The sequence below is a fragment of the Staurois parvus genome, unplaced genomic scaffold (assembly GCF_062004578.1).
Source record: "Staurois parvus isolate SC_StPar_1 unplaced genomic scaffold, SC_StPar_1.0 ptg000318l, whole genome shotgun sequence".
NCBI lineage: Eukaryota > Metazoa > Chordata > Amphibia > Anura > Ranidae > Staurois > Staurois parvus.
Window position 1 is genome coordinate 2,705,843 of NW_028318114.1, and position 12,341 is coordinate 2,718,183.

General features: G+C 37.6%; 1 protein-coding gene across 2 annotated transcripts in view; it reads left to right on the plus strand.

Annotated features, from left to right (window-relative positions):
• LOC149457496 (beta-1,3-galactosyltransferase 2-like) overlaps window positions 1-10,449 on the plus strand; it is a 46,970-nt gene extending 36,521 nt beyond the window's left edge. For both annotated transcript variants that reach the window (XM_089683635.1, XM_089683636.1), the window contains one exon: window positions 8,522-10,449. In XM_089683635.1, the coding sequence (XP_089539761.1) occupies window positions 8,614-9,714 (1,101 nt within the window). In that variant the 5' untranslated portion in view covers window positions 8,522-8,613 and the 3' untranslated portion in view covers window positions 9,715-10,449. The remainder of the gene's footprint in view (window positions 1-8,521) is intronic.
• Window positions 10,450-12,341: the final 1,892 nt, after the last annotated feature.

Genomic DNA, 12,341 nt, shown 5'->3' on the forward strand with positions numbered 1-12,341 from the left:
TCAATGCACAAAGGCTCACTCAATGTGGCTACCCCTCAGTATCTACCCTCTGTTGGAGGTGTTGCAAACAGGAGGGATCTATGCTTCACATGTGGTGGAGTTGTGACCTTTTGACACCTTTCTGGTCATCTGTCCATAAAATAATTCATCAAATTACGTTGCCCCTGGATTTTACCCTGTCTCAATATCTGTTGCACCATTCTACTCTCCCTAGCAGGGTATACTTCAAATCCCTTGCTATGCACATGGTAAATGTGACTATAATGTGTATACCAACCCACTGGAACTCACAGATTATCCCAATGATTAGAGAATGCTTTTTGTGAGTTAACAAAACTGAAGAAATGGAAAAGCTTATTCATGTTTCTCACAAAAACATACAGAAATTTCACGTTATCTGGTCTGACTGGATCCGCTTTAAGTCTACTGCAGACTATCTGAGATATGCTTAACTGAATTCGCAGAGAGACATTCTTCTGAATTTCTGTTTTTTGGATGGGCCAGTTGGGGAGCCTGGCCCTAGATGTTCCCCCCGGACACTAACAGTGGGGGGAGATCAGGTTTTCTTAGATGGGGAGACTCTTCCTTGTGGGAGAGGAGGGCCGATTGGCTGGTGCACACCCTCTTCTTTCCTTTTCCTTCCCCCTTCACCTTACCCCCCCCTATTCTTATTTTCTCTTTCCTTTTTTTCTTTTTTTCGTTTTTCATTTTGAAACCCTGTTATATTTGTAGGTCCAGCGAACTGAGCTAATAAGTGAGCAGCATAATTGGCTGCATTTTGTACGGACACCAGTGATGTGATAGACCTACTTTTGAGATTTGCGAATTATTGTTGCACAGTAATGCTTGAATGCTTCTCTTCTACTGTAAAAGATATGGGTCTTTCTTGCTGGTCTTATGCTGTAAACCAATTATTCGTGTTTTGTTTTCCTTTTCTGTATTGCTTTTCTTGCTATTGTGATTTCACTTATCTATAATCCTGGCCTGTAATTGTTGATACCATTTGTTATTAATAAACAATTTATGGGAAAAAAAAAAGATAGGTAGTTCACTAAAATGCAAAGATCATTACTCTTCATATCTCATATCTATACAAGTCTATGAAAAGGGCTTCCACAATAAAACTATAATAGAATTCCTGTAACTTTATGTGTTTTATATTCTTATTTATCCATCTACCTCTTGTCCCCAACCTTCAGTAACAGATGGCATTTCTCCATTGTTAAACCTTAACAAAATTTCAATTAAATGTTGGAGTGACTGTTTAAAGTTAGGTACTAGGACACAAAAGAACCATAGAGGCAAAAAAAAATAATATGCTGGAAAATAAAAGTGTACTATTATTATATATCTTAAAATACCAGACTATTTAAACATACAATGTCTGCATGCAGCAGAGGAAAAAAATTAGACACAAGAACATGTACCAGCATGCTGGAAAGTATACTGTATATTTTTTTTTATAATTTCTTTACATGTTGTGAGGTGTCTTGTATATGTCAAGGACAGTGGATATAAATCGAAGAATACAAAAAAAAGATCTACTTTAACCTTTAGTTGAGATCTATTTTAGAGATAAAATGTAATTGTATAAGACATGTCATATTAATGACTTTTATTAGTAATGTATTTTACTAGAACTAAACTTAGGTCACTTGTAGTAGACAGCACTCTTATTTTTATAAATTTTTGAAGAATATACGTTGTAAGATGAAAAAATTGAGTTGATTCAAATCAGAAAACATTTAAGGGTCTCTAGTGGCTCAATGTTATATTATATGTAAGTTATCCCTATGAGTTCTATTTGAGAAAATTGTTGTAGAGATCCTTGTTTTCTAAGTCCATTAGAAACTTTTTCTGTATGTATTGTTGATTAAAAAAAGAAACAAATCTTCTCAACCTATTGGTACTGTTGATTTACTTTTTCTTTTGCTAATAAATATACATTTGTGTATTTATGGTTCTGTGACAGTTTCGATTATACCATTACAGCCATCAGTGTCTCATTCAATCAGATACTGAATCTACCACAAAAGAGTTCCACTACAGAAAAAAGTCACTTTCTATATAGTAGCTTCTCAGGAAATAAGTGTCATCAGAATCACAAAAAATAACTTGAAATATCACTGAGAAAGGACATCTCTGCCATGGGCACTGAGGAAGGTACAGCTAGCACCATCAGCACATGAAATCAGTTCAATGCTACAAATCCCTAGAAAAGCTGTTTCTGTGAAAGTGTAAATTGTGCTGGTTTTTAGGAGAGGAAAAAAAGGAAGGTGACCAGGTTTATTACTGGGAAAACACTGTCACTAAGAGTCTCAGCCATTCTGTTATATTAGCAAATGTGCTAGAAGAAGACCAACTTTAGAGTTCTGCTTACTATCTCATTGCTATTCTCATACTGAAGGAAGACACAGCAATGAAATAAACAAAAATAAAGCGGGACAGCATCGCTTGGAATAGGAAGAAGAGCAGGAGATAGTACGATTAGTACTCAGGGATGAGGTTTCCTCTCTGACTAGCAGACCTGCCTCTTTGGGGAGTAGAAAACAATTCTTTTATGGCCTTATAGAAGTTGGAACGTGTGGGAAGCTACTGTCAGGAATCCGGGTATGACCAGAGATGTGTGGACCAACACAGGGAAACGCAGACTTCAGGTATAGTATAAAACAATACAATTTATTAAAGGCTAACATAAACACAGTGCAAACAAACCAAACCTCCAACAGATAATAATATGTACAACACCAAAAGTAGTCAGGCGGGCCGGGTCGGTAGCAATCGGGCAGACAAGGTGCAAGGAGCAGGTGGAAGAGTGGTCAGGAATAGCCGAGGTCGGTACAGGCAGAGTTTGTGCAGAGTCAGTATCAAAGCAAAGTCAGGATCAGGCAGGAAGCAGACAGGATGCAGGTACAGGGGCTCATGGGAACAATACACCAAGGCACTGACTGCAGGCCCGGCCATTCCTTAAATAAACCTCCTGCAATCAGCCTCAGGTGATGGCTTGATTGCAGGAGTGAGCTTCTGGCTGCTGAGAGCACCCGTTGGCCAGCCCTGGTACTGCAGCCCACACGGCAGGTGAGTCCCCCACCAGTGGTGAATCCATTCCTGACAGCTACACACATTTATAAGTATACAAGGTGTGTCTAAAAAAGTTTGGTGAATGGTCCGATATCTCAACGGCAACACGGGCCAGGTTCTTGTGTATGCACTTTGCTATCCAGAGACATGTCAAGAAGAGCCACCTTGCATGGAGTACACATGACCTTAAGGGTAAATCTGCTGCAGGAAGTCGAAAGTAGTAAGTGTGAGAAGTAGGGTTACAGTGCAGTGGAGCAATAAGTGAACATCAAGTTCTACTACAAATTGGAGAAAATGGTGACAGAGATGAATGAAATGTTGGTGCAAATGTACGGGCCGGGAGCCGCGAGTAGAAAATGTGTTTCCAATTGGTTCAAACGCTTTCACGACAGGAAGAAAATGACTGAGGATGAGGCACGTTCGGGTCAGCTATTGGCATGCAGCACCTCAGACATGATCAAGCAAGTGTGATACATGATGGCATGAGATCAGCGATTGACTCTACAAATGATGGCTGAGAAATTGGGCATTAGCAAGGACATGGTGCACACCATCGTCCTTAAAGATTTGGGGAAACCGTGAACACTGCATTCTACAAGGAAGTTTTGGGACAGTTTTTGTGACGCATCTGCCATGTTCACCCAGAGTTGCCCAGGGCTGGACAGTGAAAGTTGCTGCACAATAACGTGCCTATGTACTGTGCGATTTGTGTGCGCCAATTCTTGGCTCAGCGTGGTGTACCTGTTCTCGATCATCCACTATACTCCCTTGATCTGGCACCTGCGGACTTCTTTCTATTTCCCCACCTGAAGAGTGTCATGCAAGGCACAAGTTTTGCGGACATGGTGGCAATCCAAAAATGTGTGACAGTGGTTCTGTGTTCGATTCCTAAGGAGGCCTTAGGAGTTTCCAGAAGCTTTATGAAATTTGCCAAAAGTGTTTTATGCAGGATGCTGATTATTTTGCAGGCCGATAAAGGTAATATGTTTGTATCTTCTGTTTTGTTTGTTTTCTGATGCCATTTACCAAACCTTTTAGAAACACCTGATATGTTATAATATCATAATATGATATTGACTAGGGGAATGGGGTTTTGGATTATTACAATTTTGAACCCTATAGGAAAAAGGAATCATGAAATAAAGCTTCTGCAAGGGATGTAAACTAAAACACTATCAACCTTCACTTTTCATCCAGCTTGCAGAAGTTTTCACTGAGCAGATGGTTCTAATTAGCAATTTTGCATATCAGTCCGGAAGCTTTGGTGGTGTTACTGCTGGTAAATATACATTACATTTAGCATCACCTTCTGTAAATACTGGATATGACTGGTGCTATCCCTAAGTTTTGTCTGCTCAAAAAAAAAGGTATGCTTTTTGGTGCCATAATCATCTTTCCTACTGCTGCTGAATTTGTGTGAATTACTTTCTAACAATATCCATCAAATATCCATTTACTGTATACAGTAAGAAAGCAGTATAATCATACAGGTCTCACTGAGTCCCAAGCCATGTCCTACTGGAGCCATGGTTTTCATACACTGCACTGATGATGGTGTGATGATTACATGAAAAAACTGAATGTATATTACTACTTTATTAAGCTATATTTGCACCATACACCAGTGGCTCTGGATATCCATTGGGTGTTCAGGTTTAAAGGAATGGCTTGTATGTCCTGAAATGATAAATAATCCTTATTTTTGGGATATGTGATGGGATAAGATATGTGATTACACTGCAGGCTGTCACCAGTATTTTGCACAGCAATTTGTCTGAATCCCATGTACAGTACCATAGATTACCTGTTGTCATTAGATCTGTTACTCTTTCACTTCCTTTAAGGCTTCATGTACACGAGCAGGTCCTAAACTCGAGTTTAGGAGCTTTCGGCATTTTTTTGCCAAAGTTCCTAAACTCAATTCCATAAAAGCCTATGTGGCCATGTACACATAGGCTTTTAGCAGAGTTTAGGAGCTGCCGGGTTTAGGTGAGGTTAAACCTCCCTCTTTCTTTCATGTTCAGGATAGGAACGTTTTAACCGCCGGCCACGGGAAACCGCAAAACATGGTAACCGCAGTACTGCGTTTTTGCAGCGATATGCGTTTTCCCGTGGCCGGTGGTCAAGGTAGGCTCCTGTACATGAAGCCTTAGAAGGGATTTACTGTAGCTTTAAACTGACTTTAAGGATATGCAGGTGCCTTGGAGTGTGTGCACTTTTTTGCAAGTTCCTGCACATTGCGTTTAGGGCAGTCCATTAACTAAAGAAGGTTTACTGTGCTACACACTGCACACTGTAAGAGGGTGAACTGGAAGTTTATCTCCTTCCTTTATATAATATACAGTACAGTATGTATTAAAGTAATTCTTTCATCAAGGGGAATGCTGTTAGGTATAAAGTGCAAAAAACGTGATGTTACTAAACCTACTTTCTGCAGCCCCCAGCTCACCCCATTACACTAAATTCCAAGTCATTCTCACAGGTAAATATAGGAGACTTTCTTAAAGTGTCTAAGCTTGCTTGTACCCCCCTTCCTGCTTTTCCTATTGGTAAATAAAGCAGCCTGTCATAGTGATGGGTCAGTAGGACAATCTTAAAGAGTGGGTAGCAGGAGAATATGGCAAGCTTACACACTACTGGGAAGTTTTAGAGCTTTTCCTATCAGGACCAATTGTTCAGACAAAACCCTATAGATAGAGCTGCTTTAATACAACTAAAGTGATTTCTGCATTATTCACAGTCTAGCAGATTGTACCGAAATCTAAGTAATGTGTTACTCTATACAAAGGTGTTAATTATAGTCTCCTTGTAACTGTAGCTTGCCTTGACAGTTGCAGTTATGTTCCTATGGCTTATCCTCCGTAAAAAAAAATCTTCAATACAGCTTCCTATATGTATATGGAGATTGTTTCATTGGGTTGGAAAAGGTGAACATACAGTGGCACCTATTAAACAGCTGAAATCATTAGATAATGAATAATGGAACTTTTGTAAGACATCTAAAGGGCAGCCACACAGTTGGTCTTGTTAGGAAATAAAAGAAAAGAGCAGCGGGGTCTAAACTATACAGCTGGCCCCTGTGGGAGGCTTCAGATGATTTAGCAGACTGTTTAAACATTTAACTAATGTGCATATGTCTTCATTGCTATATGTGTGCATTTCAGTGTTTAGAAAAATCTGTTTGAAAGGGAAACAGAGGAAGTAACCGCAACCCATGAGGCTGTGGTCAAAGAGCACATTTCTTAAGCAGGGGCTCATTAGAAACCATGTGTAATAAACTTAAACAAAAATGCTGTATTGTAAAATTAGGCAGTTGTGTCAGGAAACATTGTGAAAGAGAAAACAAATGCCAAAATACTTTAGTTCAGCTATGAAATTGCACTAACCTACATGATGCTACTTAAGACTTCTCATATTTTAGTATATATGACCATTGCAGCCTATTTATTTTCCTATCTATTTATCTGCTTATTATAGGCTTTACAAATCTTTTGATAATTTAATCTACAGTTTACTGTATTTATTTAATTTAGGAACAGTACATAGAACAATGAATTACACATACACGTTAATGTGTTTGTATATTGAAAATAGGACATATGTCACAATGGACAGCTCACAGCTGATTCTTTTAAATTTTGGTAAATGTTACTATTCAGCTATTTTTTTTACCAATAATATGATTTATTGGACAAAATAGCAAAAAGCCCCAACATTATATTGAAGGAAATATTTTCTTAGAAATTACTAAGGCTGCCATTGCTAAACTCTGTTTAAAAAAAACCAAGAACAACCTCCTATTCCTGGACTACAATTAAAACTCAAACCCTCATACCTTCTCTTTTACTTTGGAGGGTTTTACACACAGTGCTGGTGGCTATGGCAGTGTGTGTAAATCTGACAAGCTGACTGTCAGATGGAAGCTCTTCCCATACACCTCTGCTATATTTCTCTGGCTTTGCACGCCCATTGGCAGATCCAGGACCAGCATGCTTGGTGCCATCATGTAAAGGGAAAGGTGATCATTGAATACTTGTTGAATGTTACTTCCGGGTCCTGGTGTAATGGACTTAGGAAGAAACTAATGGACTGTGATCTGAACTCCGTTAGTTTCATTGGAGGACAGGTGAGACATCAGGGGTTTAAAATACCCCGGATATGTAATTAGGGAAAACCTGCCACCAAAAAAATGCGCTACATAGGAGACTTTTTGTCCCCTATGTGATGGGGAAAAAAAATTTGTAAAAAAAAATGTATAAAAAGTTACACCCAAACACTTAATATCCAGCCAAAAAGTTTTTTACACACAAATGTAAATGCAGTGCCAAGAATGTCCATGCATGAAAACATTGATTGCCCTGCACTACCTAAGGAAAATATAGAGTACTGAAATGTATTGCCGTTTCGCTGGCACGCCCAATTTTGAAGTCTGACATGTTTAAATATCTATTAAATATGGTAATCTATTATGTTTGTGTGCCCTAAAGTTAACTTTTGGGCACACAAACACTTTAGTGTATTCATTACCAAAAGTTTGCGTTTCATAAACCATTGTGCAAATATTGTGTGACATAAAAAAATGTAACTACTACTATTTTATTCTCTAGGGTGTCTGCTTTCAGAAGATATACATTTTTGGGGTTTTATGTAATATTTAGGTCTAAAACAATTTTTTAAACCTGCACAAAACATGCAAAGCAAATGGGCTAAACATTTGTAGCAATAATGACATTATACCCTTCTAAAATAATTAGCAACCCTGGCTCAAATAAACAAAAAATAAGGATACTGAATTTCCCAAATATGTTATATCAAATCAAAAGCTTTGGAAAAAAGATGAAACAGAATTTGAAAAAATGTACAATTGTTTATGATACACGTGCTTTAGCAAATTTCCCATGACCCAGTTAGGGTTTTTATCTACTCTACATTTAAAATTGTGTGTAATGCTTTCATATTTTATCAATAATACCTACTAATACAGACAGTTCCTGGGTTACAAAAAAGATTAGTTCAGTACAGTAGGTCTGTTCTTATGTTGAATACGTATATAAGTTGGAACAAGTACATTTTTTAAATGTAACTCCAGGCAAAAAATTATTTTTAAGTTTTGGATAGCATAGGGAAGGGTATACTGCCCTTGCAGTGATGTGGTATTGCTGACAGGTCCATCAGACAGTAGGTGGCAGCATGGGGTGAGCAGCAAGATGGCTGCCTGGTGGTTTCCAGGACCAGCATGGTGTCATGCTGCCTCCGGTCTTAAGTATGAGTCGGATGTAAGGCGGATGTTTGTAACTTGGGGACTGCCTGTATCATGGTTAGGTCTAGTACCACTACAACTAATTATTTTTTATTTTTATTATTAACCATTGCCATTTTTATCATAGTGGTGTCTGCTACTGCATGTATACTAAATATTGTTTATGTTTGTTTATTGTAGGTGAGCAATTAAATATCACTGAACAAAGCTACATCTGTGAAATAAAAATGACAAAAGCCTTCGTAATTGCATGTTGAGTAACCAGCAAATCCATGATGGCATTAAATAAGAAAATTCCATTTTGTTCCATTAAGACATTTATTTTGCTTTTAATTTACTTCATTGTTTCTTGCAGTGCTCTTATTGTATATCTAGTTTACTGGCAAGCTCATTCAAATTATCCAACAGAAACAGTGGATAAGAAAGATCTTTTTTCAGACTATCATGAAATGACTGAAACAACTCCATTTGAATGGATTAGAAAGACTCTTCATAGCATTCCTAGCACTATGTCACCACCTCCTGAAGGATATATAAACATCAACTTCTATCCATATATTATTAATGAACCAAACAAATGTAAGGCCATAAGTCCATTCTTAGTCCTGATAATTGCAACAAATGCAGTAGACATTGAAAAACGAGACGCCATAAGACAATCATGGGGAAATGAGTCCCTGGGGGCTGGCATTCCTATTGTCCGTCTGTTCATGCTGGGCATTGATAGCACGGTGAACCACAATGTAATTTTCCAGGAAAGTGAGAGATATCATGATATCATCCAGAAAAATTTCCAGGATACCTATAAAAACTTGACTATTAAAACCATGATGGGCATTGATTGGGTCTCCATCTATTGCGCAGGAGCAAAATATGTAATGAAGACAGACAGCGATATGTTTGTCAACACTGAACATCTCCTGGACTTCTTACAACCAAATGAACCTGTAAAGCAAAACTATTTTACTGGTTCTTTGCTTCAGAATCATCAGCCACACAGAAATAAGAATAGCAAATGGCACATGCCACATTCCCTCTACCCTCATGACATCTACCCCAGCTTTTGCTCTGGAACAGGCTATGTATTTTCTGGGGATGTTGCACCAAAGATTTTAAGGGCCTCTTTTAATGTGAAATATGTTTACCTTGAAGATGTTTTTGTAGGAATCTGTCTTGACAAAGAACACATACAAATAACTCCACCTCTGGATAGATTTCTGTTCAATAATTATAGAGTTCAATTTAATCCTTGTGCCTATAATAGGCTTATTACTTCTCATGAAATAAGTCCAAAGGAAGTTATTGTTTTCTGGAGACTTGTACAAGAACATAAAAAGATTTGTAAAAAACAATGGGTAATTCAATCCAGGTAATAATGTCCTTCAGTGTAAATCATTTGTACCATTAAGTTGATAATGTGATAATGATTATGCTAGGCACTGCATCAGTGCTGCATGATAAAGATAAGAAAAATGTGCAGATGTATTATATATAGCTTCCTTTTCATTTTCATTTTAGATTTTAATGAATTAAACTGCATAACCACTTGCCCTTTGGAATATTTACCCTCCTTCCTGACCTGGCCTTTTTGCTATTTTGCACCGTGCTATTTCAACTGGTAATTGCGCAGTCATGCAACACTGTACTCTAATGAAATTTGTGTGCTTTTTTCACACAAATAGATCTTTCTTTTGGTGGAATTCGATCACCACTGGGATTTTTATAATTTGTGATATAAATGAAAAATCAACATGAATTTAGAAAAAAAACAACATTTTCTACTTTTTGCTATAGAAAATATCCAAAAAACTCAAATATAGTCATAAATGTAGGCCAACATTTATTCTGTTACATGTGTACTTTGTTTTGTAAAACAAATCCCAATATGTATATATTTATTGGTTTGTGTGAAGGTCATAGTGTCTACAAAATATGGTATATAATGTATACATTGGACTTTACAAAGTTTGTACTTTCTCAGGGTCAATCACATTTTTTGAGATTCTAAGCCAGGGTCAGGGCAGTACAAAAAAAACCCCAAATGACCCCTTTTTGGAAAGTAGACACCCCAAGGAATTTTTGGAAAATAATAAATCAATTTTATTGTATTTGTATTGTGTTTTTTACACAAAGTTGTCATTTAAATGATATATTGCTCACACATGCAGTTGGTATATGTGGAATAGCACCCCAAAACACATTCTTCTACTTCTCCCGAGTATGGGGATACCACATGTGAGAAACTTATTGGCAGCCTAGTCACATGCAGGAGCCTAAATCCAACGACCACCTTCAGGCTTCGAAAGGGCATATTTACTCATGTCACTTCCTCACTACCTATCACAGTTTCAGAGACCCTAAAATGCCAGGATAGTACAAACACCCCCCAAATGACCACTTTTTGGAAAGTAGACACCCCAAGGAATTTAATAAGAGCCATGGTAAGTATTTTTCAGATATAATTTTTTGTCACAGGGTTTTGAAAAAGAACATAAACAAAAAAAGTACATTTTCGTTTTCCAAAAACTTGTGGCAACAAATTAGATCTCAAAAATACTCACCAAGCACATTAGCAAATACCTCGGAGTGTCTACTTTCCAAAAAGGGGTCATTTGGGGGGGGAGGGTGCTTCTACTATCCTGGAATTTTATGCCCAACTTTAGAAGCTTATGCCACACATCACCCACTCTTATAATCACCTTGAGACTGAGCCTTTTCTAACACGTTTTATTTACATAAGAAAAGCTGTTTTTTTTTTGTTAGAAAATTACTTTGAACCCACAAACATTATAGATTTTTTTAAAGCAGAGGCCCTGGAGAATGAAACGGTGGGTGTTGCAATTTTTTTATGTCACACAGTGATTTTTCAAACGCACATTTTTTGTAAATAATACACTTTTTGAATTTTAATGCACAAAAACACAATATATTGTCCACTTGTTTGATAAAATATAAAAAAGGATGTTATAGCAAGTAAATAAATACTAAACATGACATGCTTTAAAGTTGTGCATTTCCGTGCAATAGCGACAAACTAAGTAAAGCTATAAAATCCACAGGCGATGCTTTAAAAGCCTTTACAGGTTATCACTTTAGATTTACACAGGAGGTCTAGTGCTATAATTACTGCCTTTGATCTGACGTTAGTGGTGATACCTCACATGCATGGCAAAATTTTGTTTACATACCGACACTGGACCGACGCTTGCGTTCACCTTTGCACGTGATTGGGAAGGGAAGGTGGGGGTGATTTTTTTTACACTGTCTCTTTAATTTCTTGTAATTACTTTTATTGTTATCACAGGGAATGTAAATATATCCTGTGATAACAATAGGCAGTGACAGGTACTGGAAAATCTGGGGGTTTTTAGACTATAGATCTCTCCTCTGCCCTTAAATCATCTGATCACACTAAGATTGCTTTTACATGAAAGCCATGTTGGGCATATACACTCACTGGCCACTTTATTAGGTATACCTGTTCAATTAATTGATAACACAAATTGCTAATCAGCCAATTACATGGCAGCAACTCAATGCATTTAGGCATGCTGAAATGGTGAAGACAACTTTAAACCAAGCATCATAATGGGGAAGAAAGGGGATTTAAGTGACTTTGAACGTGGCATGGTTGTTGGTGCCAGACAGGCTGGTCTGAGTATTTCAGAAACTGCTTATCTACTGGGATTTTTACACACAACCATCTCTAGGGTTTACAAAGAATGGTTCAAAAAGAGAAATTATCAAGTAAGTGGCAGTTGTGTGGACAAAAATGTCTTGTTGATGTCAGAGATCAGAGGAGAATGCTCAGACTGGTTGCTGCGACATTGAAATGGTAGGGTTAGAATTTGGTGTAAACAACATGAAAGCATGGAGCCCATCCTATATCAACTGTTCAGGCTGGTGGTGGTGGTGTAATGATGTGGGGATATTTTCTTGGCACTAGCAAGGTGTACCTAATAAAGTGGCCGGTAAGTGTATATAACATCAGAGAACATGG